General features: G+C 47.4%; 8 protein-coding genes across 8 annotated transcripts; 3 read left to right on the forward strand and 5 right to left on the reverse strand.

Annotated features, from left to right (window-relative positions):
• Positions 1–138: 138 nt before the first annotated feature.
• Positions 139–2,136, reverse strand: N7532_009749 (uncharacterized protein; the record flags this gene model as incomplete). Its single annotated transcript, XM_056622240.1, has 3 exons — positions 139–326; positions 484–1,237; positions 1,873–2,136. The coding sequence occupies 3 exons, from the start codon at positions 2,134–2,136 to the stop codon at positions 139–141; spliced, it is 1,206 nt and encodes a 401-aa protein (XP_056469656.1).
• A 954-nt stretch (positions 2,137–3,090) lies between these two features.
• N7532_009750 (polysaccharide lyase family 1 protein) lies at positions 3,091–4,271 on the forward strand (the record flags this gene model as incomplete). Its single annotated transcript, XM_056622241.1, has 2 exons — positions 3,091–3,642; positions 3,696–4,271. 2 exons carry the CDS (start codon positions 3,091–3,093, stop codon positions 4,269–4,271), a joined length of 1,128 nt encoding a protein of 375 aa, XP_056469657.1.
• A 1,109-nt stretch (positions 4,272–5,380) lies between these two features.
• Positions 5,381–7,741, forward strand: N7532_009751 (uncharacterized protein; the record flags this gene model as incomplete). The annotated part of the gene is made up of 1 exon (XM_056622242.1): positions 5,381–7,741. The coding sequence occupies one exon, from the start codon at positions 5,381–5,383 to the stop codon at positions 7,739–7,741; it is 2,361 nt and encodes a 786-aa protein (XP_056469658.1).
• A 4-nt stretch (positions 7,742–7,745) lies between these two features.
• On the reverse strand, positions 7,746–9,362 carry N7532_009752 (uncharacterized protein; the record flags this gene model as incomplete). Its single annotated transcript, XM_056622243.1, has 1 exon — positions 7,746–9,362. The coding sequence occupies one exon, from the start codon at positions 9,360–9,362 to the stop codon at positions 7,746–7,748; it is 1,617 nt and encodes a 538-aa protein (XP_056469659.1).
• A 231-nt stretch (positions 9,363–9,593) lies between these two features.
• Positions 9,594–10,358, reverse strand: N7532_009753 (uncharacterized protein; the record flags this gene model as incomplete). The annotated part of the gene is made up of 1 exon (XM_056622244.1): positions 9,594–10,358. One exon carries the CDS (start codon positions 10,356–10,358, stop codon positions 9,594–9,596), a length of 765 nt encoding a protein of 254 aa, XP_056469660.1.
• Positions 10,359–12,821: 2,463 nt separating this feature from the next.
• On the reverse strand, positions 12,822–13,673 carry N7532_009754 (ankyrin repeat domain-containing protein; the record flags this gene model as incomplete). The annotated part of the gene is made up of 1 exon (XM_056622245.1): positions 12,822–13,673. The coding sequence occupies one exon, from the start codon at positions 13,671–13,673 to the stop codon at positions 12,822–12,824; it is 852 nt and encodes a 283-aa protein (XP_056469661.1).
• Positions 13,674–18,852: 5,179 nt separating this feature from the next.
• On the reverse strand, positions 18,853–20,053 carry N7532_009755 (NAD(P)-binding protein; the record flags this gene model as incomplete). The annotated part of the gene is made up of 4 exons (XM_056622246.1): positions 18,853–19,158; positions 19,223–19,549; positions 19,634–19,903; positions 19,970–20,053. 4 exons carry the CDS (start codon positions 20,051–20,053, stop codon positions 18,853–18,855), a joined length of 987 nt encoding a protein of 328 aa, XP_056469662.1.
• A 3,082-nt stretch (positions 20,054–23,135) lies between these two features.
• On the forward strand, positions 23,136–25,400 carry N7532_009756 (alkaline phosphatase D family protein; the record flags this gene model as incomplete). The annotated part of the gene is made up of 8 exons (XM_056622247.1): positions 23,136–23,597; positions 23,654–23,813; positions 23,867–23,936; positions 23,985–24,017; positions 24,071–24,225; positions 24,282–24,420; positions 24,470–24,726; positions 24,781–25,400. The coding sequence occupies 8 exons, from the start codon at positions 23,136–23,138 to the stop codon at positions 25,398–25,400; spliced, it is 1,896 nt and encodes a 631-aa protein (XP_056469663.1).
• Positions 25,401–25,498: the final 98 nt, after the last annotated feature.

Here is a 25,498-nt window from a genome sequence, read left to right on the forward strand (position 1 = left end):
AACTTCAGAAGCAGGAATCGCTAGATATTCCCTGGCTGCTGCTGCCATCCGCGGATACTCGCCCTTGTGCATCTTCCACCAATTACAGAGCCAGTTCTGGCCGGTGGTATCTGCGACGCTGATCGGAGGGGTGTCGAACTACTTATAAATATCTGACAGCGGTGGATCTCGCACCTGCAACTTCTTCAGCATTCTAGACTCCACATCACTATGCTGCAGGGAAGTCGACTGTGATGCAGCGGCATCATGCTCCGGGTTACTAGCCGCGTATACCTGATGCAGATGGGTGCGGATCGTTTCCAGAATTATTGTCCCTGCATTGCCATCTTGAAGTTCTCGTAAGACCATTTCGCCTTTGACTCGAGGATCCAAGACGAGGGCAGTGTAGTAGGCAGTGATCCATAATGGAATAGTACTTTTCGTATTTCTTCATCCCGTCTTTCACTGCAGCTATGATATCTCGATCCAGTTTTGCGAAGTCACCATTGCCCTCCCTCACATCGTCAAGCAATTCGTGTAGCTCATAGTAAATCGGGACTGCGAGGCTGATTTGTGGATTGCGTTTCGAAATGAACAAAGTAAGCTCATTGAACTTGTGGAGTACTGTGTGAATCTGTTCCAGCCGTGACCAATCTTGGAGAGTAAACGGCGGGAGTTTCTCCTGAAGGTTTAGGAACTTGTTGACTTGTTGCCTTGACTTCAAGCCATCGTCGACCATGCGAAATGTTGAGTTCCATCGTGTCGTCACATCGTACGCAACGAATTTGTCTGGAAGATTGTTGAGTCTGCAAACCTCCTTCCATTTCTGTCGGCGCTGAGGACTTCGGTTAATCCAAAGAGCGAGGACCCGTAATATCCCTATAGCTGAGTGATCGGTGATCGAGTTACCAGCCTGTAAACAGTCACAGGCAACTTGTGCTTGTTCCATCGTCCCTGACCCTAGGTTAGGGAGGATATTTTTCACAATCAGATTGAGGACATGAGCCAGGCAGCTGATGTAACTGTCAAGGCTTCGATAGAGTGGTGCTGGCATTGCTTCTTCCACACTAGGTCGGTCGGAAAGAGAGAAGAATAACTCCGAAGCCATGGCCTCATTGTTACTGGCGTTGTCGCCTGTAATGGAAATGAGCTTGTCCTTGAGACTCAACTCGATAAGCATATTTTCCACTGCAATTGCCAGGTTTTCGCCGCTATGAATGCCCTGGAGTTCGGCGAACTCGAGTAATTTCTCGCGGTACTCAAATTCGTCAGTCAGCCAATGACCAATTATCCCTAAGATAGGAAGATTTCTTGCTTGTCCAGATATCCAGTGATAAGGTAATGGTTTTGCAAGTCAAAGCCAGCTCATTATTCAGGTCTTGCGCTGTATAGGGAACTCTTGCATGATTCGATCCCGCAAGGTGTGGCGAGATGTGAAAGGAGGCTCAATTCCAGGAATGTCTCGGAACATTTGCTGAAACTCTGGAGACTCAACAGTGGTGAAGGCTTTCATATCAGTCACCATATCAGTTAGCGAATGGCATTCCTTTCCACGACCTCTTGATGGGTGAGACTCTGTTTCCCCCCCATAAAAACCCGAATGTCTGGACCTTTCTTCGGTGGCTGTATACTGGAGGTCGGGCAGTAAATGTCATGCCTTGCCCAGTGGGTTTTGATGTTGCTGGTTGTATTTTGCTTCTGGGAATCTGACGTATGCCAGTCACAGCGTGTTCCTGCTTTCTCATCTACATGCGTACAGCAAATCTTTCGGCCGACCAGCCTCCTCTTGTTGGTCCTTTTGATCACCCATGGACAATCAACGACTGTGGTCTCGAAATAACCCCAGATCCACTCAGTAGTAGGCGCTGGTCGTTTGGAGCATCGAGAGGATACGTGGCTTGTGATTGAAGTATCAGCATCTGTTGAGCTCTCTTGGGATACTACCACTTGTGACACAGACTCGGAAGGTAAAAGCTCGCAATCCGGTATGTTGGCGAGGATCTCCACGCTTTCTTGACAGGCTGGGAGAGTATGTGTGAGGTTATTCGGTAGCTCGCTTGGTTCGTTTGTTTGGTCGGTTCGATCATCCGGCAAAAACTTTCCATCGCTCTCGTCGTTCAGAACCCGGTAGGTGGGGCGTTTCTGCCGGGTACGCATTTTGTGTTGGATACACCGGGCTGCTGGCCAAGTGCTAATGAATACGACTTGCTGATCGTGGCTCACTGTCGATATGGACCCAGCAGATCAGCAGAACCAGGACTGAAGAGTCATATGTGGAGTTGGTTAGTTCCTGGAAGAGCAGGTCACTGTCAACGAAGAAGAGGTCAGGGCACGCGTCCCAGACTCTGAGATGCGTCACGTCCAAACAAACTTGAACCATAAAATGGGGTTGAACCCTTATGACCTCTACATATTCCGCCATATAGCACAACGGAAGAAGGAAGGCGTAGCCATAGAATAAGTCAGGTAATATGACAGTATGTTGACAAGAAAAGGCTAGATTAATGAAATCATATATATGTATCCACGTACATATGTACGTCTGCATTACATAAATGTGTGGGCTCCTTCACAACATGAATAATCCAAATACAGCCGGGTGCCGATTAGTGAACAAGGTGATGCGATGTGGTTAGACAAGTGAACAGAGCTAGCAGTGGCAAGGCGGCGAATTATTTTGCATGCATTGCCTGGCGGTTGATACTCGTGGTAAAGTATTCCAAATCTTCTGAACCCCGGATACAGCAATCCACTCAATTGACTTTCGTTGGGCGTAGTTGGGTCAGTAACTGATCATACTCCATCCCAGCCTTATGGAACTTCTATTTCTTGTCAAGTGGCGAGAAAAATTCCAATGAATTGGTCTCAGCCAAGTGGGATGGAGGTTTCAGGTCATGCTGGAACCGTTTCAGACATCAGGCTAAAGCAAAGATCTGCAAAACTGGAGCAGTATCAGGTCCTTGGCTAATTAGAACAAGTGGTCCGTTTTGAATCAAGTTAGCGACAATGATCGATGGTTTATTTAAACCTGTATACAATCCTTCGAAACCTTTCTGGCTATAATTTCACAGTTTTTACCGGAAACCCGCAATTTCATCCTCCCCCGCCCCAATGAAAGTGGTATCGACCGTCTCCACCGTCCTCCTATGGCTATCGCCCCTGAGCGCAGCCATATTAGTCTCCAGTTCAGCTGAAGGTTTTGCCGCAGGGGTGACTGGCGGCGGCGATGCCGAACCACAAATTCCTAGCGATATTGCTCAGCTAAAGGAGTGGCTTACAGATGATACCCCGCGCGTCATTGTCCTTGACAAGGAATATGACTTCACTGAGTCGGAAGGCACGACCTCTGGAACAGTTTGCGCTTCTTGGGGTTCCGGCGATAATTGCCAAAGGATAATCCAGGACGACTGTGGAGATTCTCCCTCTTCACAAGAAACCTGGTACACTGCCGGAACGACAGGGATTGATGTTGGCCCAAACAAATCAATCCTCGGAGATGGAGACAAGGGTATAATTAAAGGCAAAGGCTTGAGATTCAGGGCTGGCGTGTCGAATATCATCGTGCAGAACATTCAGATTTCTGACTTGAACCCCAAGTACGTATGGGGTGGTGACGCTATGTATTTCGACGAGTCTGATCTCATCTGGATTGACCATGTTACCGTACGTGTGCTTTGGACCCAATGATGGAGTGCGATTGCTAATGAAATCCCTAGACGGCTCGCACCGGACGGCAGCACTACACGTTCGGATTCGCGACGAACACTCGCATTACTCTCTCGAACAACTTCATCGACGGAGAAACCCCCTACTCGACCGGATGCGATGGATACACCTACTGGGGCTTTGAGATGGTCGGTGCCGCAGATGAGATTACATTGCAGAACAACTATATCTACATGACCTCCGGCCGCAGTCCAGCATTGAGTGGGGGTACTCTATTGCATGCAGTGAACAATGTTTGGGATAAAAACAACGGACATGCTCTGGAAGGCGGTGATTCAAATGCGAGGGGAATCTTCGAGGGCAATGTTTGGCAGAGTGTCACAACTGTCGTTGGCGAGTACAACGGCCGTCTTTTCGCTACCCCCGACTCATCGTCCGCTAGTGAGTGCGAGTCTGCTCTTGGCCGTGTGTGTGAAGAGAATATCGTTTCAGACTTGTCCAGTATCTCTTCCTATACAGATACTTCCTTCTTCTCGGACTTCTCAGCACTGACTATTGCTCCCGCCACATCTGCCAGCGAGGCGCTATCTAGGGTTCCAAACAATGCAGGCATGGGCAAACTTTAATATTCCAAGGCCAAGAAGGTCTATTGTACCATTTACTATCATTGTCTCCTACCTAAAGAGATCAAATGTAATCAAAACTACGCCTTTCCATGTGCTTTTGATTGGAATGTATTTTGTCTACAAATATTGACCAATGGAATTAATACAAATGGAACTGCCTACAATCGTATTAATATAATTGGGAACGAATGTATATGTTACGAAGCTACCTGCAGGTCACAGACTTAGAAATAGACGACAGAAAATTATATGCAAAATCCATTTATTGCCCAAATTCATTTTAAGGAACTCACCAAATTGTGCCTTCAATACTATAGAAAAGCCACGCAATTTGTGATCCGCCAGGTTCGACCAAAAGCAGCTAGCCCAAGAGATCTGTTATGAGAAGTAACTCTGAGACTTTCCACATCAATTCAATTCAATTCAATTCAAATTTCTATTAACCTGATGCAGCCCAACTAGAACGTAATGGCTATGCAGGTGCTTCCTCCGTCGGAAACAAGCACTCGTCCAAACGCCACGCCCAACAGTAACAAATACAAAGAAAACACTGCATGTCGCAATTCAAAAACAGGTGATAATCTCACAAAAACCGTCATAGAATGCTCAAAATGAATGTAATCGGCTTATGTCAGCACACGCCGTGCCATGCGGCCATTACCTCAGTTACCTCAGCCGGCCCCGAAAAGCGGTAACTTTTGCAATCTACCGCCTGCTGGTTATAGACAAGCTGACTCAGCCTTTTTTTGGGGCCGTCTGAGCACAGAATTTGTCGCTTGTAGCACTAGCTCGATATTTTCTATGGTTTCCCCACCAAAATTACTTCGGAATTTTTGCGCGACGAAAATCGGTTATTCTACATTTTCTCGACAGCAAATACAGTTATCAAAAATTGGGCGACGATGTCCTCTAGATATTGAGGCCCTCTATCTTCTCGTGGTGGAATTGTTCCAAATTTCCAAAATTAAAGGTACAATAATTGTACCCAACGCATACTACTCCTTTTTCCCAGCAGACAAAACAACACCTTATCGCACAGTTTTCTAGTCCTAATCATGCTAATACTTGGCTTTGACCACTAATTAAGTGGAAATTGGAGGAATACGCCAATGGCTCGTCCAAAAGCACGAAAGCCTCCTTCCTTCCAAGCACGGGCCTGTCGCAAGTCCCCTTCTAGCACTGCAGGACCATGCCATGAGCAGGCATCGTTGGACAAATGGTTGAATTCAGGCAATACAACACATCACTCAGCATCAGTGGTAAAGGCACAAAAGATCATCCGAGAAGCCGAAGAGAAGGGGGAGAAGGAACAGAACGCTGCCATCATTGCGGCTATTGAAGGAATCTATACATTTTCTCCATGGGATGGTCAGCGAGAGGCACTCCGCCACCTTGTTTTTCTCCGCAAAGACATGATTCTTATAGCCAAGACATCATTCGGTAAGAGCATGCTCTTACAAGCAGTATCCCTTCTCCTTGAGAAGGCAATCACACTCATTGTGCTCCCACTGAACCAGATTGGTATTGAGCAAACAGAGTATATCAGAAATCTTGGAGGCAGACCCTGTTTCCTCAATGTCGATACCATGTCTGCAGAGCTGCTCGAAGCAGTAAAGGCAGCTAAATATACCCATGTTCTGCTTAGTCCCGAACTTGCAATTGGGGATAAATTTCACGCTGTGGCTACCCATCCACGGTTCCGTGAACGCCTTCGTCTTGTTGCAGTTGATGAGGCACATTTGGTTGCGCATTGGGGTCGTGCTTTCCGGACAGAATATGCACGAATGCATCAATTGCGTGCATTGCTAGGAAGGAAAGTTCCTTGGTTTGCATGCTCAGCAACGTTGGACCAAGCCACTTTGGAGACTGTGAAGCATGGGTGTGGTTTCTTACCAGATGTCAAAGTTCAGCGAACCTCCATCAACCGACCAGAGCTGGTTCTCCGTTTGGGCAAGATACCAAGGAACAAACGTCGAGCATATTCCGCCTTACGTTTCCTATTCAAGCAAGGAGAGGTTCTGCATGCTGCTCGCGACACTGCGCATTTAAACATCCCCAAGACTGTTGTGTTCTTCGACACTAGAGATGAAACATCTTCGGCACTGATGAAATGTCGTGAATGGCTAGAAATGAGTGACAAGCACCAGTATACATCTCAGCAGGCTCAGTCTACTATTCGGGTCTTTCATCGCAACACGCCACAGCATGACAAGGAGAGAATTGTTGCAGAATTTCGGCATTTGGCCTTGGAGTCATCAGTCCGGGTTATCTTTGCGACGGAAGCATTGGGGATAGGGGTAAATCTTCCCGATATTCGACGCGTTGTCCTATATGGGATCCCTCGGGGACACCACCCAGCAGTTCCTTGGCAGCGCGGTGGTCGAGGAAGTCGAGATGGGCAGGATGGGGAAACCATCTTGCTAGTGGACGAATGGGCATTTGGCCCCCGTGATGAAGCCGCTGCTCAAAGGTATGCACGCCAGTCCAAGGCCCAAGGATTAAGACAGGAGACTTGTGCCATGGGTGTTACTGAAGAGCTCAATAGAGGCTCTGCAGAGGAGTTGCATGATGAAGAAACTCCCGAGCAGGAACAGTCAGCAATCTGTTCATCTGACAAGGAACGCCGGGAGAGACTACCAGCATTTTGGTATAATCTCATCAATGCTAGCACTTGTATACGGCAACAATTCTTGGATTTCTTTGAGGAACCCAAGGACGGTGATAACCCAACTCGGAAGGAGCGCTGTTGCAGCTATTGCAACCCAGACTTTACTATAGAGGACCTTGATCAGTATTATCTATACAGTGAGAAAGGGCCTTCTTACACCAAAAAGCGAAAGCTGATTGCAGATGACCTGGAGAAGTGGGCCTGGTGTAAATCTCATGAAGTTCTGCGCAAGGATGGGCTCATACTAGATGCCTGCAATATCCTAACCAAAGACCAACGAGTTGAACTGGCACGGTATGCCCATCAGACATTGACGAAAGACGATCTCTTCGACAGACTAGGATTATGGCACTGGTGCGGTCGGTTCGATCAAAGTCTCTTTGAAGAACTGCGGAAGGCATACTGCACTCATGGGAGTAGTTCTCAAACACCTGCAGAACAACTTGGTCAGTATACATGGTTAAGAATTTCGTATTCTTGGGACAGATATGCTCACCACGCAGTGTTAACAGTCAAAATGCAAACACCAGCAAAGACGATGCGCATATTGGACGACCCTAGCCAATTCAGCGAATACAGTAATCTCACATGGTCTTCTGCACCTACGCCAGACAGTATCAGACAACCGACACCTTCTGACAATATCTTTGTGCCTCCATGGATTGATACTGATATACCGTCCCAAGATTATATGGATTCGACACCTGCTTCGGCAACTCCAGTTCGCAAACGCAGAGCCTTAAGTGGGGTATCAGGAAATAGGCGTCCACGAAGATGCCCGGAAGGTGTGAACAAGAAGTGAGATGTCAGATTTCATCTTCATCATCTGCTATAGTCACAAATTTATCAAGAGCAGCAATAGGTGTTGAAGTAAGGTGGCTCGGCTCCTCTCCTCCCTGGCACCCTCCATGAAGCCGCTGTTGATTGAATTTCTCAACCCCTTTAGCTAATGCTTCACTAGATCCTCGAGACAAGATATCCGGAGGTTTAAACCAAGAATCTCGACCATTTAGATGCTTCTGGATAGAATCCGATTGAGCAATCTCATGTGCAAGATTGCGGACATCCATGCTGGCGTCCTTAATCTGGTGCCTTCCATTGCTATACTCGCCAAATTCTGCCTCCAACTTCGCCTTCAATTCTGTACAATAACTGGCTGTCAATGCCATTCGTTGGAACATGGGCGTGACTTCGACGGTAGAGGTACGTCGTGTGGTCATCAGGGACTTCATCTGGAGGTTGAAAAACTCATTCAGTCGGTCTATCTCGAACCAGGAATCCTCTGCGCCGCGAATGTTGACCAGCCCATTAGCCAATATAGCCTTTTGGAGCTCTGGGCTTGCAGCCGGAGTCTGTGTGAGCCATGTCATGTACAAGGAGAGAAAGACATATTTAGACTTCTTTGAGCCGTGGAAAAGGAAACAGCACAGCGCAAATATACGCCGAAGGATCCCAATGTCAGCATATTTGATGGCCTTCTTCATTATCTTGTAGATGGCGATCTGTTGAAGAACTTTCGCATGCGTGGAGAATGGGAAGTCGATTGGACGATCTGGGAACAGTTTTGCCATATTTTCAGACTGCTGCTCCGCCATAGTAAACAACTCGTCTCGGATATTCTCGATGATGCGGTGAAAGGACGCGCGTGTCATATTTTTGATGTAATGATTAATCTCCTCGTCAGTTGATAGTTGAATATCTTTATCCTTCTCATTTGCAAAAGATCTCAGCAGCAGGTAGAATTTAGCAGTCACACGGGCGTCAAAAGCACGTGTAGCCACTTCCTCCTTGTGGTGAAATGGACTTTTGTGGCCCTGCACACAGCCTAGAAAATTCTTGTTGTGGTGTAGAGTTGTTTCATCTGCGGCTGCCTCCGTGCCAGAGTAGAGCTCATGGATCATGTCCATGTAGTTGGTTCGCCAGTGGAAGAGACCAGGGATAGGAAGCAGCCAATTGCATCTATCATACGGCAATGTGGCTTCCGCCTGCTCCTTCTTGACAACCTGAATCAAAGAGACTGTCTTTTGATCCCCATATACGAGTCGCAATGGTCCATCAAAATCTGTGTCTGGATTGTACCCAAGTTGATCAACAAAGATGTTGCGAATGACTGCATATGTGCCGTCAATGGTTCCTTCATTCTCCGTAATAGGACCAAGACCATAATTGGGAGTTTTGCGAGGGAGAAGACGCTCAACTGCTGGGAACTCTGGCCAATCAACTAGTTGAATTCGAGGTTTCATTGATCCAGTTTGCTTAGGCGGCTGATCCATGAAAAGTGCCTCCACTGCCTCCCGATGGGTTTCACGAATTGCCTCTGCGATAAAATGAATTTGACATTGTCGAATGACACCATCTTGATCATCTGGGCCTGGGGCATCATAAATCCCATGACGACTGAGTGGGATATCTGGATGGAGCATTGATCTCCGTAACCCTCCGGCTGGAATGGACTGACCAATGCAGAGCTTGCCAGTGGTAGCAGAAATATGTCGAGACTGCTCCCGAAGGGTTTGATGCCGGACGTTTTGATTGTAGTCGAAATTGTCCCAACATATGATAAAATTGCCATGAGAAGACTGGGCAGCTTCCTTGAGTTGCCCCTGTACTCCTATTAGCAATCAAGGGTGATTTCGTAACGACACAGGGTAGGTTTATTGTGCAACCTTTCCTAACTTGACAAGTTCGTCACGGCGGCGCATAATGGTCATATAGTTTGCAATAACGCCCAAGCCATAGAGGAGATTAATAGTACGGCGTTTCACCCCCATGGAATGTAAATGCAGGCCGAGCAACACTGGAAACTTGTTGCACGTTCGAGGAGCAAAGGCCGATGCCAAGATGACACAGATCATGAATACGCTGCCTTGAAAATCCTTGGATGTATCGCGAGCGCTAGGATGCTGCTGTGCCATAATACTGACAAGTAATGCCCACAGACGAGGAGCAGCAACTTGTACACGTGAAGCAATCCCAGGTATATCCAATTGATCCACCGACTCTTCTGTATCAAATTGAGCGAGCCCGATGGCGGGATTGCCAAATTGAGACAGTTCGGACCGAATGTGAGCGACCAGCTGTGACGTTCTCACGGACTCAGTGGTTTCAGTCTCAGGAATTTTGTGCAACTCAGTGACCACTTCCTTCTGTTCGTATATTGCCTCAGATAGCTTCTGTGTCCGGTAAGCGGCCGACCGGGCATTTTTCTCTTCCGGCTGTGCCATCACTAGGTGATATATGAAGGATTTGAGAGTCCAACGATGCTGTTCATGCATATGCTTAAGTATCATATCGACTCTTTGCCGTTCTGACAATCCAGGAATATAGGTCTGCTCGTTGAATACCTCCCTGGGTGGCTGTCGGGAACGCGTCGCCGTAGGGGCCTTAGGGGGTGACTCGCACACGCGTTTTCGAGACATGACAGCCAGTAATTAGAAAACTAATGACAGAATATTAATATTAATCATTATATATGCCAATATCAATCATACGAAGACTTACCTGGTTAAAATGGTCAAGTTGGTATGGAGCTATCGAAAAATGCACGCAAAGTGCAATTTCAGTGCTCAGACCTTAGATCAGCGTGCTACCCGATTAGGTTTAGTGCGCCAAAAATCCGGCAGAATTTTTGATCATGTGATAAGGTCTGAGGGTACTGAGGTAATGCGGCCACATCCCATCCCCGTATTGCCGCACCATCCATGCTTCTTCTTCCACATCTGCTCCAGTTGGCATGCTGTTTTTCAATATGCCCTGTTCCTTCGATATCGTTCTTCATCGGCGTTGTATTTCTCCCACTGCCTCTTGTCGCTGTAGGTTTTTGATCTCTTATACCCAGCGTCGTCACCTCCTGCTGCCACCTTGCCAAGTTACTTTGGCGTGTTAATGTTTGCATCAACATCCTCGTAGTCCACGTGCCTGAATTGGCCAAGGAGTCCTGTCCGGTGCATGAATTCGGCCACGTAGCGGATGACCTGCGAGTCCGACATGATCGTGTCATAATCGGTTGTTCTCCCCAGATCGGTTTTGTACCAAATCTTGTTCAACATCACGGTCCTAAGCCCGGTGTATAACGGACACTGGAGAAGGACATGCATGGGAGCCTGGCTGCCCTAGTCACAGTGACACCAGTCTGTGGCCCCCCTGCTCTCTGCTGTGCGGTGGCGATCTCGAACAGGAAATGTCGAAGCCCAATTCGCTGTGACCTCATCTGAATGAGGATTGGGGTGTAGGACTTTGAGAGGCCCCCATATGGACCTAGAGCCTTCTTGTGCGGTGTGTTGACCAGTCGATAGGTCGGTCTTCCTGTCTTCTCTCTTACCCACTCCTTTGCCCATCTATCCCTCATCCGCTGCCGCACCCAGCGCCTCGCTGAGGAGGCAAGGCGGTATGCTTCGGGAGCACTATTCTCCGCCCCACCTCCGTTCTCCGCAGCACCGTTAGCTTCAACATCAGCTGCTTCAATTACCATGCACCCCCACATGTGCGGGGATCCAACGGATCTCAACGGCGGGAATCTGGCCGAACGTGGGCGTGTGAGAAGTTGATCGGAGGGCCCGTACATGATCATATATGCATGCGAGCATGTTCTGGCCGGATGATCGCTCCGGGTTGGAAATGGCCTGGATGGCCGCCTTCCCGGTTACATTGCATCAGTGAATCGGTCTTACACATACTAACTTCAAAGCTCGAATAACACAATTTCCTCGGAGCGAACGTTGAGAGTCAGCTGAAATATATAGAAAAGCCGGTCACTAGCTATGATGCCGTAAATCGAATTTTAATAGAATAACGCTCCTTATTACGTGTAGTTTCCTAGTCCCTCCCTAAGAGACGGCTGAATATTAAACTCCACACAGAATACTCGATAACCTAGTGTAAATAAATTTCGCATCTTTCGCGCTAGGTTATGTACTGTAACCCTATTAGTTGTTCATGTGACGGATGAACCTGGGAATAGCCTCGTCTCGTGGAAGGATGCCTGAGGCATAATATTGGGTCGTTTGCACTACACGTTTGCTGGGGACTTAACCCCTCTTTTTCTGGCGGACTTCTTTCTTTCTCCTTCCTTCTTCATCTTCGAGATTCTCGTCCTGTAGGCACCGAATGAATCTGTTTCTTTCGAACGGCCCGCAACAGTTCAATTACCATTATAGGTCGAGATTCAAGATCTCTGTTGACCGAAATGCTGAATATTGTCTGTCAATCTGGTCAATCCTTGAGTATATGAAAAGTTCACAATTTGTCGCTCACTGCCACTGAACAAACCCCGTTAAACAAGCGGTGTGAAGGTATGATCTACTTTGCAGGGTAGAAGGCCTGTCAGTGAGGTAGGAGAAGAAAGCACTAAGTCCCAAGTTGCTTCAAGACTGTTTCTTAGGGTTTCTATAACCCACTGTGACTCAATTTATATACAGTCTCTTCTCCCAAAGAGGAAGGAGGGGAAAGCCCCACAAAAGAGGGGTAGAGAGAGGAATACGAGATTATGCAACGTATAACAGGGTTCCCCCCTGTAGAGTCCCTTCACCGCATCACTATCGAAAGGTTGATGATTAACCACAGGGGCTGCCGTTCTGCCAGGATCCTCAGGCTACCATATAGCCTGAGGCACCACCGACATTGAAATAGCCTCATGGCGGGAATATCATAACACTAAGTATGAGCTTATCTATATCACAAATAGCGTAGGCTACTAGCTCAATAGGTACAACAGGAGTACTATCCTAAGAATATCTTCTAAGATACGTATAGAATAGTAGCCAAAACGGGGTCAAACATTGGTGGCTTAATTGATGATGCTCTACAGACGACCAAAGAACAGGTGTAACGGCGGATATCTGCTAAACTCCATAATTCTCGTAGTGAATTATCACCCTTCCGGTTCAGCTCCCCTTCTCTGCAACGCAGAAGTCGCTGCTAAGATTATGTCGCTTCCCAAATAGGTGTTCGAGTTCTAGGACCTTGATAATAGCTTCATGGCGATGCTCTCTCGCCAAAGATAGTGGTGTTTCGCCCTCGCTGTTCGTAGTGTTTGGGTTGACTCTACCTGTGGCCAGCAGTATCGTAACGATTGACTCATATCCGCACCGTGCTGCTCCTAAAAGCGGCGATAGCCTGGTATGCCCTTTACCGCCTAGATCGGCACCTGCTGCGATCAGAAGTTTGACAACCGACACATGGCCTGACTCTGCTGCTAAGTATATAGCTGTTTGCCCATCGGGATGAGCGAAGTCCAAATTGATACCATCGGCATCGAGAAGCAGATTTACAACTGCTTTGTGACCGTTCCATGCCGCATAGGAAAGCGGTGTGAATCCCCGGCAATTAAAGTTGACGTCGACTCTACCAGTTAAAAGTAGATGCTTGACCACTACTTCATGTCCCATTTTTGCCGCACAAACCAGTGGCGTTTCTCCTTCTGAGTTCTCCTCGTCTGGGTCAACACTCTCATCATAAGCGAGAAACAGCTTGAGGACCCCATCGTTGCCGTTTTCCGCCGCTAAGCACAACAGCGTTTTACCCCAATAAAAGCAGCAGTCAAGCTCTAATCCTGCTTGTAGTGATTTTCGAGCTGTATTCTCGTTTCCATTTTCAGCCGCACGCAATATTGCCAGTGGTTGATAAGATGCGGCATCCCGAAGGTAGAGGAGGGGGTCAAGCAATTTGCAAAGGTGGGTGTTGGTTTGAATCAAACTATTGAGATCCCCATTTGACTTCAAGTTCTCGGCGATCATCAGTATCAGTTCGTTTGGTAGATGATATAGTGGCATGTTGAATTAATTTGATGGATGTTGACTGGGTCATGAGAGTTCCTTTCAAAATTTCATAACGGGACAGAAAGTGGCTCGAGGGATAGGGGAGAAGAGGCAGAAGACCGGAAGAGATAGGGGATAGCCGAGAGGGCTTCCGACTTGGCTTCGCATGCCATAAATACCTAACTGATACCATAGCCTAGTGTCGGCATTACGAATACTGCATGAAACCGGGTCTATGGATGATCCGACGGCATTGCTTATGTAACTAAATTGGACCATAAAAAGCGTGAATAGGGGTAATGGAAATACAGAGTCATTGATATCTCCAATTGGTCGGATACTATACGGAAGTTGACACCTAGACAGTCGCTTGGTCTCTCCGCCTCGGAGGGGAGAAGGTTCCGGGGGGGTTGGGGGGGGGAGAGTTCCTGCAGTTATGTTTATTGAGCCGTCTAGCTGTGTTAGCTGTTTAAAAAGGCCTCAGGGACTAATTCTATCACACCGCTAACAAAATGTAGCTTGTCCATACGTTTACAAGACATAGTGTATTCTATAGAGTAAATGACTGTATAGGTGACTATACAGGAACATTGCTATTCCGGAGCTATTCTCAATATAGTGTAGTGTATTTTGGCAATTGGTCGGAGAATCAACCGAATAGTGGAGGTGTGTCTTCAATCTATGGTGCCTTTTGCCCTCTGGATCTTGCCGGCAGTATTGTCCTTCGTGGCGACATGGAGGCCCGGGACATCGCATAACACGATACACATCGTGCCAGACGGAATATTGGCCGGAGACCTGCTCAGCGTCAATCTGAGCGTCTCGGTCAGCGAGCATCCGTGTAGCCACCGATGACTTTCCTCGCTTGTCCGTTCTAGAAGGAAGAGGTCCACTTTCCTCTATGTAGTTGATCGATATCTGGAGCCGGATCTTCTTTCCACGACGAAATAGATAGGCCCACGCTAGCAGCTTTTTCTCCACCGCTGTCCAATCAACACTAGTACCTTCAAAGTGTTTGTCAATATTCCGTTGGGAGTTCACCGATAACACCATGTCAGTATCATCTAGTCTCACCCGTCGGCCACGGGCTGTCTTCCGTCCTAGAATATTACAAGCATCCTCTTTTATTTGTTCCCAGTAGGATCTAGGTGGTTGAATAAGGTCTTGTTTTGTATCCTTGACCACAACTCGATTGTTCAATTTAACCCTCCACTCGATCTGGTAGTGGATACAGTCCGGAGATTGTTCATCCCATGCACTTCCATCTGCACGTTTAACCACAGGATCAAAACTCAGCTGGTCGGATAGATGTTGATGCAAGGAAGGTGGACATTCACCAACTATGTCCTCGGGATCGCGTGAAGGGCAGATTACTGATGGCGTCCATTCGCGGTCTGGGTAACCAGGAGTGGGGGCATACGAGGGAGTCCGTTCCCATAGACCAGGCAGTTCAGGTCGGTAAGCATCATCATCATCGTTGAAAGGAGTGTGAGTCATCCCCCCAAGGCAGAAGATGCCACTGAGGAGTCTATTAACATGGTTGTGTGTCAGCTTCCACCGTGTTCCAGGGCGTTAAGAAGAGAGGACTGTGGCTGACAGGCTGAGTATTATGATAAGCGGGTTCATGAGTAACGTAATTCACGGCTGACCGGGTCACACGGTTGAGCGGGTCACCCTAAAACACCATACTAAATGGAATATTTCACCACTTCAAATTGCAACGCTTAAGGCTGATTATATGATCTTATGCTACCCTAGTATTAAATATATCCTACTAGATATTTTTATGTGCTCTAGAAATATTATACGGTATGATAATATGGATATATATATTGTCGAGGATAGTGGGGTAGCACCCGAAATAGTTTAGTTCCGTTTGTGTCGTGATATCTTATTTGTACTTAGGGATTCTCGACACTCCGAGATCGGGAGGTTCAACCCCTCACCCTGCTCATGTAAGCAAGGACACCCTAACGTGTCCTCGCAGCGTCCGCTCTTTTCTTCTTTTCTTCAATCAATGCATCCTATCTTTTTGGGATTGGTTCCCCTTGGTAGATTAGCCCCATTCTTGCATACAATGCCATACTGTATCAGCTAGCTGCGACATATATCTACATCGCTCGATCGGAGCGTATTTTTGGTAATACTGGTAAATAATCAGTTTTTGAATATATAAGTTATTCTATACTAATTCTTATGCTAGAAGATCATAGCATACTTAAAATCAAGCAAAATAATAGTCTCGTTGTTGATATATTATGACTTAAAATATCGCGTTTAGTATGGTGTTTTTGGGGTGCTCTCGGGCTGCTCTGTTGAAAGGAGGATATCGCTGGGTCCGATGATACAGAAACGACAGAGTCAAAATCAAAAAGACGAACGACACGGCACGATCCAGCATGCTTGAACCCACACAGAGAACGACGAGGTACTTTGGTTAGTAGGAGGGACAACGATGTGTTGCTTGGCTGTTCTGGGTACAGAGAGGATACAACCGGGCAAACTCCTGCGAGACACGGTCGGCCTTGTCGGAGAGATCTTACAAGGTAGCGCGAAACGGATTTGACAATCTGCGGGGCGCAGCATATAATGGAAGCGACGGAAGACTGGGTGGGCGGACTGCAGATACGACACTTTCTATATGGCTCGAGAGGACGGACGCGCGTGTCGGTCTACTGAGAGAATAGGATTTTGAAGATGGCTATCGAGGATGGAGTCTTTAAGACCGCTATGGAAGTAGGCTTAAGGTGCAAACTGGTATTGACTTGCGGAACCGGCTGTGCCCCGCGAAGGATGCGGATAAGGATCGAAGGGGATGCAAGGTAGAGGGTCTATGTAGGTAGACGTGCTGCCACCTCTCCAATGTATTATCAAGCGTCCTAGTAATGCAAATCAATACTTGAAGCGGCGGCTCTCACGATTAGGAACCCCCGACAACAGTCAGGCCAGGAGTTCGTCTGCCAGACGTACAAGTTGATGAGAAGACTGCGGAGAAACGGAAACCACATCGATATCCTTTGGGTCCCTACCAGCGAAGACAATAAACTGCTAGGTCTGGCTAAAGAGCAGGCCAGAACCGCGACCCAGAAGGATGCTGCCCCACAAAAATCGGTCCCCAGGATGAAGTCGACAACACTGAATATCGCTCGGTCCCAAGCAGTTGCCAGCAATGACTTGCCAGAAAACGTAGGGAGACACGTGAAACGGGTGGACGCAGCACTTCCCGGGAAACACACTCGACAGCTGTATGATCGATTATCGTGGAAAGAAGCGAGCGTGCTGGCCCAACTCCGGACTGGCATGGCCAGACTCAATGGCTATCTCTATCGGATCAACGTTGCAGAGACGGATCAGTGTGCATGTGGACAAGCAAGAGAGACCGTGGAACACTTCCTCTTTCGATGTCGGAAGTGGACCGCACATCGGACGGAAATGCTGCAACGTACCCATACTCACCGAGGCAACATGTCCTTTTTCCTGGGCGGAAAATCGCCTTCGGATGACCAGAATTGGACGCCGAACTTGGAAGCCGTGCGAGCCTCAATACGATTCACAATCGCCACGGGCCGACTCGACGCCGCCTAACCATGTCGACCAACACAATTTGTTGATGAATCCGGATGCGATAGAAGGATTGGGTACAGGCGAACTGGATGGTCACCACTCGGGGTGACACCAGTTCAAGTGTCAAAATTTCATCGCGGCCAACGCTATCAGATACTGCCCGCATATGCTCAAGACGGTATCCTTATATCTCGTATTTTCAAAGGTTCAACGGATGCCGCCTTCTTCGAATCGTTTATCGAGCAACTTCTCCAGCACTGTGGAAGGTGGCCGGAGCCAAAGTCCGTGCTTGTTATGGATAACGCATCATTCCATCATTCACATCGAATCAAGACCTTATGTGCTGAGGCGGGAGTCAAGTTACTGTACCTCCCGCCATATTCGCCGGATTTCAATCCCATCGAAGAATTTTTTGCTGAGCTGAAAGCCCATATCAAGAAAACTTGGTCAGCAGACGAGAAGAATCCTGAACAAGTGTTCCATACGTTCCTTCGGCGGTGCGTGTATGAAGTAGGTGTCAAACAGGACAGTGCCGAAGGCCATTTCCGACACTCGGGTATTTCCATAGAGAAGATATGACTGGCTGTCGGTTAAGAGCGTCGTGTCTGCACAATACCCCTTTCACTTCAACATTTTGCCACTTCGTTTTTTGTTCGTGTTTGTGGCTTTTTAGTAATATTTTGTTCTACCCTGGGATAATCTGTTTTCAAAACTTATTGTACCATAGGACGGAGACGTATTTCGTTCATTTACCAAGGACCTCCCGCAGTTCCACAACGATGAGCTGGAGCCAAGCACGGCTGACACTAGTGGCCCGGGAAGATCGCAGCTACGACTCCATGGTTACAGTCGATAGAGAAAACAGCTTCCACCCTGGTGACAGCTTTTGTTCTCTGGGGCCCCACTGCTCAAGGCTCTAGCGCAGATCATCAATCGACGGGGCAATACATATTGAATTAAGGGCGACTGTAAAATATCGCTTGACTAGTGCCGCTGTTATCCAGCTTCATTATTGGAAGTTCCAGTTATACATTCCATAAAAGGGTCGTACCAGAGCACTGCGCTGAGTCGGCTCTGTCGACGAAGGGAGGAACAGATATCTGGAAATCGCCGCGGAATCGAATGAAAGACTTGTCAGAAGAGTTCAGTCTAGAACGCTGCGTTAAGAATATGCACCTCTCGATCGATCTGGTCTTTGTGATCTTTCTATGCAATGTAATCCAGTATATTCTATGGTGGGCCATACTTAGCTACACAGAGAGCGGCATTTTCTGAAATCGAGGTCTGACAGCGACCTCGCGACCTAAGCGCGCGACAAAAGGGTGCGGCGCACAGACGAAAAGTGTGTAATTTCCAAATTACGAGCAGCAGTCCTTAGTACGGGAGGGTAGGACACCGACTACTAAACCTTGTACCCGGAAATGATATGGGAGGTAGTTAGTGCAGTAGCTATGGGAATTATAGCTTAAAGGGCAAATTTGATTCTCTATCAACCTCAGCAATATGCACCCGAAAAAAGCCTAGCCCTATCCATACTCCACGACATGTGATCCGTCATCTACTCAGGCTTCGTCCCTGAGTTGATTCCCATAACTCATTTCGTTATAGCTTCACCCTTGAAAATGAAAGAGCTTGATTCCCGAAGAAAATCTGCATGTTCTTCGTACATAGGTTTCAGACCAGTTTCCAACGTCTCTTTAAAGAAATCTTCAAAAGAGATTCCTTCCAGGTCAGGATAGAGGTCCTTGCCAACCTGGTAGCCTAGGTAGCGGGCGTATTCGGGTGTATTTTCTCCCATAATGTCATATGACTTTTGGTACGTGAACTGGTAATAATCCATCATCTTGTAGGGGTCGTCCTTGGTTCTAGCAATACCGTCGTCAATCTCATCGGCGGTGCGCTACGAGGTGAACAGTCAGTATTTAGCTTATCATAAAGACTATGATGATAAGACGGAAACATACATATTTTCTTTCTATTTCCTCGCCGCTGATCTTCTCAACTGTATCATACAGCTCGTGCTGAGTGCGAAGGTCGGTATAGGCGAAGACCTTCTGGTTAAGGGTCCTAGTGTCGGCGATGATACGAGCAACATATACGCCAACATCGCGGGAATCGGTCCTGGCACAAGGTACGTCACCACTGCCTCCAATAGCGCTATTATAGAGAAAAAGGTTGCGATCAATGCGGCCGGAGGGCAGGCGGGGAAGGCTGATCTGGTACCACCAACCGACGTCGATGACGGTATAAGGAAGGTGCAGCCTTTGAATATGGTCTAGTATGGACTCCTTCTATAGACGCGGGTAAAATGTCAGTCTTTTGAAGTTAAAATAATGCATCATTGTGAGCAGAGTGGGAAAATGACCGCCACTTACGTTGTCGCGCAACGTCTGGACGCCTCTGGGCATCACTGAAGCATAAAAGCATGGAACATAACGCTTTACCCCTGCCTTCTTGGCTGCATTGGCAAGAGCAACTTCGTCCAGTAAGCAGCAGACAATAAGGACGTCGATGCCTTTGAGCTGGGCTGTGACATCATCCTCAGAGTCGGCAAGACTGAATGACACTATGTCAATACCCCTCTTCTGTAGGTCGAGCACATTGGGCTTCTTTAGTGAAGAAGGTCGGACAAGGGCCGTGATATCCTGCTCCCAGCAAGAAGATTAGAATGGTTGACAAAATCTGATGCTTAAAACGCAATGGAGACCCACAAATCTGGTTTCTGTTGATGACAGCAGGCCATTGACAATAGAGCTACCGTTTTGGCCAGTGGCTCCAAGAATCGCGACCTTCATGTTAAGGCTGTATTAGAAGGAAGAAGATAGTTTTGAAGTTGCTGTCCGAGAAGAAAGCTGTGTCTTGCATTTGTGACAGTGTGTGCAACTCTTTTATACTCAAGATATGCGAAGGGTCCCACTTACATATCTCCAATTTCTCCAATCTTGCATCACAGCTGCTAAAATACTTCCATAGCTCTCGGATCAATGGCTGCTTGCGGACTACGTTGTAAAAGTCCATCCAAATCGCGTCGGCGGGTGGGCCGGTTTAGGCGGAGGTCTTTGGGGTGGAGAGACAAAACGTTAATGTAGAGTTTACAAATCATGCAGAGTGGGGAACGAATAAATCATTCGGTATAGCGCTTCCGTTCTACTTCGTGACTTACTTGGGTGTACTCCGTATGAACGGCGGAATGAGGCGGTCAATTTGATGGGGTTTTGGGGGTTTGCTTTACTTTAGTTGATATAATTGGTGGGCTATGTCGCTGTGTCATCCTCGGATGTTGCGTGGCCCGGCATCCGAGCCAAATGGCAGTGAGCGAGACAACTGCCCAAGAAGCGGGTCAGCGAGACCCTAGGAGCTCGGGTCTTCTGGTTCCGGCCCACTTTTCATTCTAGAACCCCCCATCACGTGTGTCTAACGTGATCCACGGTCGCCCGAGCGACCCCATCAAAAATCCACTTCAATAATAATCCATCTTTTTCAACCACAAGAACAATGCCCCCCCAACGCTCTGATAAAAAAAAAAGTTGACAGAGCAGGAGGGTCGCCTTTTATTAGCTATAAAAGCTATAAAAGATGGCAAATATCCCTCTGCTGCAGCTGCTGCACGATCATTTGGGATACCTGTCTCAACTTTGAAGGCCCGGATCAATGGGCGCCAATCTGCTACTGAAAAGAGGCCATCTGGCCATATTTTCTCTCAAATCGAAGAGCAATCGATAGAAAACTGGCTACTCGATATGGACTCAAGAGGTGCAGCTCTTACTTTGCCTATGTTGCGAGATATGGCCAATCTTCTACTTAGTGCACGGAAAAAAGGCCCCTGTACCACTGGTATTAATTGGCCTTCTCAATTTGTCAAACGACACCCAAATCTCTCTACTCGACTTTCACGCAAATACGACTATCAGAGAGCACTTTCAGAAGACCCTCGAATTATTAAACCATGGTTTGATTTGCTTCGAAGGACGATGGAAAAGTGGGGTATCGCTTCAGACGATATCTTCAACTTTGATGAGTCTGGTTTTGCCATGGGTGTTGGCGCAACGCAAAAGATTATCACTTCAGCGGAATACCATGGAAAAAGAGCACTTTCGCAAGCCGGAAATCGTGAGTGGGTGACTTCGATTGAGTGTATAAGAGCTTCTGGAAGTGTTCTCCCTCCACTCTTCATTTTCAAAGGAAACCGATTCCCAGAGCATTTACGACCCTACCTCCTTTTAAATCAAAAAGGAGCTCGTCTAACTATGAGCCCAAATGGTTGGACTACCAATACAATTGGTTTATGGTGGCTAAAACATCATTTTATCCCAAATATTGGGACAAGAGTGGGAAAATATTGCTTACTGGTCCTTGACGGTCATGGGAGTCATTTAACACCTGAATTTGACCAAATATGTGAAGAACACCAAATCATCGCAATCTGTATGCCTCCGCATGCTTCTCATCTTTTACAGCCTTTGGATGTGGGTTGTTTCTCGGTTTTAAAGAGACTTTATGGAGGAGCGGTTTCAACTTTGGTGCGGAACGGAGTTAACACCGTTGACAAGGAAGATTTCCTAGAACTAATCGCAGATGCGAGAATGGGTTCTTTTAAGTCTTCCACTATACAGAATAGCTTTTTGGCTACTGGATTAGCACCATTTGATGCTAATAAAGTCTTGGAAAAGCTAAATGTGCACCTGGACTCTCTTCCTCCTCTGGAGATCCTCTCCCAGCGACCACTCTTTTCTGGCAGTGATAGTGATCCAAATACTCTTTGGACCCTCTCAAGATTCACAAAATCGCAATCTCGGATCAAAAAAGGTCTAGAGTCTTCTTCTTCTTTTCTTTCTTCACCAACAAAAAAGGAGATTGAGAAGACCTACAGGATGACTATAAAAGTAGTCAACCGCCACATTTTTCTCCAGCATCGCTGTACCCAATTAGAAGCTACCAACAAGAAACAGGCCGAAAAACGAGAGACCAAACTTAAGTTTACTACCCAGAAAGGCATCTTTGGTGGTCTAGGGGGTGGTGAAGATGATGTGGTGGTTGAGGATGAAGATAGAAGCAAAGATATATCTTTACCAGAGGTGCCTGCAAAACTGGTTACTGAGCCTACTTTACCTTCTACCCCCTTGGTTCGGCGGCAGGTGACATGTTCTAGCTGTGGGATAAAAGGTCATACATATCCTAAATGCCCTGCACGTGTTCAATAGCTAAACTTATGTTATTATTGTGGTTTTAATAGTGGTCAAAAATTGAAGGTTTTCTCAATTTTGGTGGGGTCGCTCGCGCGACCGTGCCGCCCGCGCGGCCGTGGATCACGTTACGGTATTGAAAATGATATCCAATATCTTCAACTGCCGCAGTCTAGTATTGCGTTATGTGGGCTTAAAGTTGAAAGATGTCGGAATAAGGAAAATACGCGACTAGTACCGGATCAATGCCTTTGGCATTTTTTTGGTCGAGCGGTGTTTTTCCTCTATTTCGGTCGACAAAAACTCTTGGCTAAATATCGACAATGGCTGGGCACTTGGCAGGGCACTTGGCACTGCATCCAATCTGCCAGTGATAAATCTTGTAGTTTCACGTGGTTCACCACTGAACCGTAGAAACGAAAACTGGTTATTTTCTATACATAGTAACGATCCCTGCCGATCCTTCGAGCTGTAGGGTCATGTCGCCGTTGGTCCTTCCAATTCGCTGATCATAATAGATGCCAGGTTAAATGTTGGATGCCACGAGGTGGCTGTGACACCCCTCAAAATGCAAACCACCACAATTTTCTTTATTATATATGCGCCAGTCAAGCGCCTGTTAGATTGGGGTTACCGAGGCAATCCAACAATTTGACTTCTCAATTTCTTACCCAGATCATTTGTTTCTCTCGAAATGAAGCTCTCCTGGTCTCTCGTGCTGTCGTCTGCAGCCACGGCCACAGCGAGCTATTCAGGCAATCTGAACTACCGCAGTCCGTCAGAGAATCACCCAGGACTAGGTGTCTCGATTCACCGAGTTACGAAGCGCGGGGTCCCAGGATCGTCCTTTGAGCCATCCAAGTTGCATTTCACCCATGGCGTTGCTTCTGGAGATCCCTATGCAGATTCTGTGATTCTATGGACTCGCTGCTCTCCGTCTTTCGATGATGTTCATTCGAATAGCTCTACGCATGGTCTTGTTCCGTTGTACAACCCAGTCCCGATATACTCAGGGAATGAGAATGCAGAGGAGCAGGTGTCTATGTCGAATGCTCCTGTTTGTTTGGATTACAAGGTGTCTAAAGATGAGAGCTTCAAGCATATTGCATCGGAAGGTATTGTATATACTAGTTCCGACATTGACTATACTGTTAAAGTAAGCAAGCTGTTTATAGATCGGAAACTTGGGAAACTCGCTCATTGGATTACCAGGTCGAAGCATCCAAGTTGAAGCCATTCACGACCTATTTTTATCAGTTTCAAGTCTGCAATTCAGACAATAAGAGTCCGGTTGGAAGAACCAAGACGGCTCCTGATTCGAAGGAGGAGGTTGATCAGGTCAACTTGGCCGTTTACTCTTGCGCCAACTTCCGTATGTCTCCGTGCCGACCTGTGTGGGTGTATGCAAACTGACAGGAAATACAGCATTTGGATTTTTCAATGCCTACGGGCACTCTGTACGCAAGGATTCCGTGGACTATGTCGTTCATCTCGGGTAAGTAGCGCTTAATATATGCATGAGCTCTCAACTGATTGTATACAGTGATTACCTCTACGAATACAAGAACGGTGACTAGTAAGTAGAATTAACTCGAGAATGTCGACCACATTAGCTAATCTTCGCTTTAGTGGCTGGGGTAACAGCTTGGGACGCATCCCTCAACCGGACCGAACCATCGTCACTCTTTATGACTACCGCAAGCGCATTGCCACCTACAGAACCGACTTGGATCTTCTTGCTAGCCATCAGAAGTTTGCTTGGATTCCTGTCTGGGATGACCACGGTATGGCCCTATTGCATTCACAGAAGGAAGATGTGTTTGGGTTCTAATTTCAGCAGAGGTGGCCGATAACACCTACCGGGATGGCGCTTCGGAGCTCAGGAACGACGAAAAATCATTTATTCAGGACGGAGGTGTCTCCGTTGACCAGCGTAAGATGAACGCCGTCCGTGCTTACTTCGAATGGATGCCCATCAGGTGAGTCGTCTGTGAATAGTGTCAAGTTGTATGTATTAATCGAGTTCAGACAAGTCGAGATGGACGATAATCTTCGCATCTGGAGAAACTTCAAGCTTGGAAAATTGGTGGACCTGATCATGCTGGACACCAGACAATACGACCGCTCCATTACGGATACCTACGATAACACTAATTATATCAACAAGATCAAAGATGACGCCGGTCGTAGTTTGATGGGAAGCCGTCAGGAGGCCTGGTTGCAGAGTAACCTGATTGAGTCAGCCAACCGTGGTGCTCACTGGCGCATACTCGGTAGCCAAATCGGTAAGCTTTCTTTATTCAAAAGTTTGAAACGTTATCTTACTCTAGACATTACAGTATTCTCTCAACTGAACATGACACTCCAGAATGGGCCCGAACAACCACTGAACCTGGATGCTTGGGATGGCTATATGGCGAGCAAGAATAGGACCTTGCAGACTCTCTACGATAACAACATTGGCAACAACATCGTCATCGCGGGAGATACCCACGTCAATTGGGTCAGTGATCTGGCCTGGCTCGACCACAGCCCATACGACTCCAGCAGCGGAGTCGGCGCCATCGGTGTGGAATTCGGCGGAGCAGCCGTCAGTTCTCCCTCCTCATTTGGAGAGAACACTACTGTATCTGTGGCAAACGATATCTCCAAGCGGGTTGTCACTGACAGTGAGTCGTTGCATTGGTCTGAGGGATACTACCGCGGATACTTCGAACTCCATATCACCCCAGAACAGGTTGGAGCTCATTTCTTTGGCATGCCTACCACCAAGGAGCGTAATGTTGGGGAAATCTCCCTGGCTAACTTCACTGTTAAGAGCGGCGACAATCGCTTGGAACGGAACTCGGACAATGTGACCGCTGGTGGAGTCGTGGCGAACGGATTCCTCAAGAATGGGGAGGTCGTGCAGACTGACATGGTCCACGATACTGAGACTGGTCGTTACTATGCCAGCTAGTGTGGCAATGTTGATTGGATGGGGTGATGGAGATATTCATCTCAGCTAGGGTATCTCGGACAACTTGTGCGGTGTCTGTAGGAGCATTATCATGCTGG

The sequence above is a fragment of the Penicillium argentinense genome, assembly GCF_028826775.1.
Source record: "Penicillium argentinense strain IBT 30761 chromosome Unknown utg000010l_segment0_segment0, whole genome shotgun sequence".
NCBI classification, from domain to species: Eukaryota; Fungi; Ascomycota; class Eurotiomycetes; order Eurotiales; family Aspergillaceae; genus Penicillium; species Penicillium argentinense.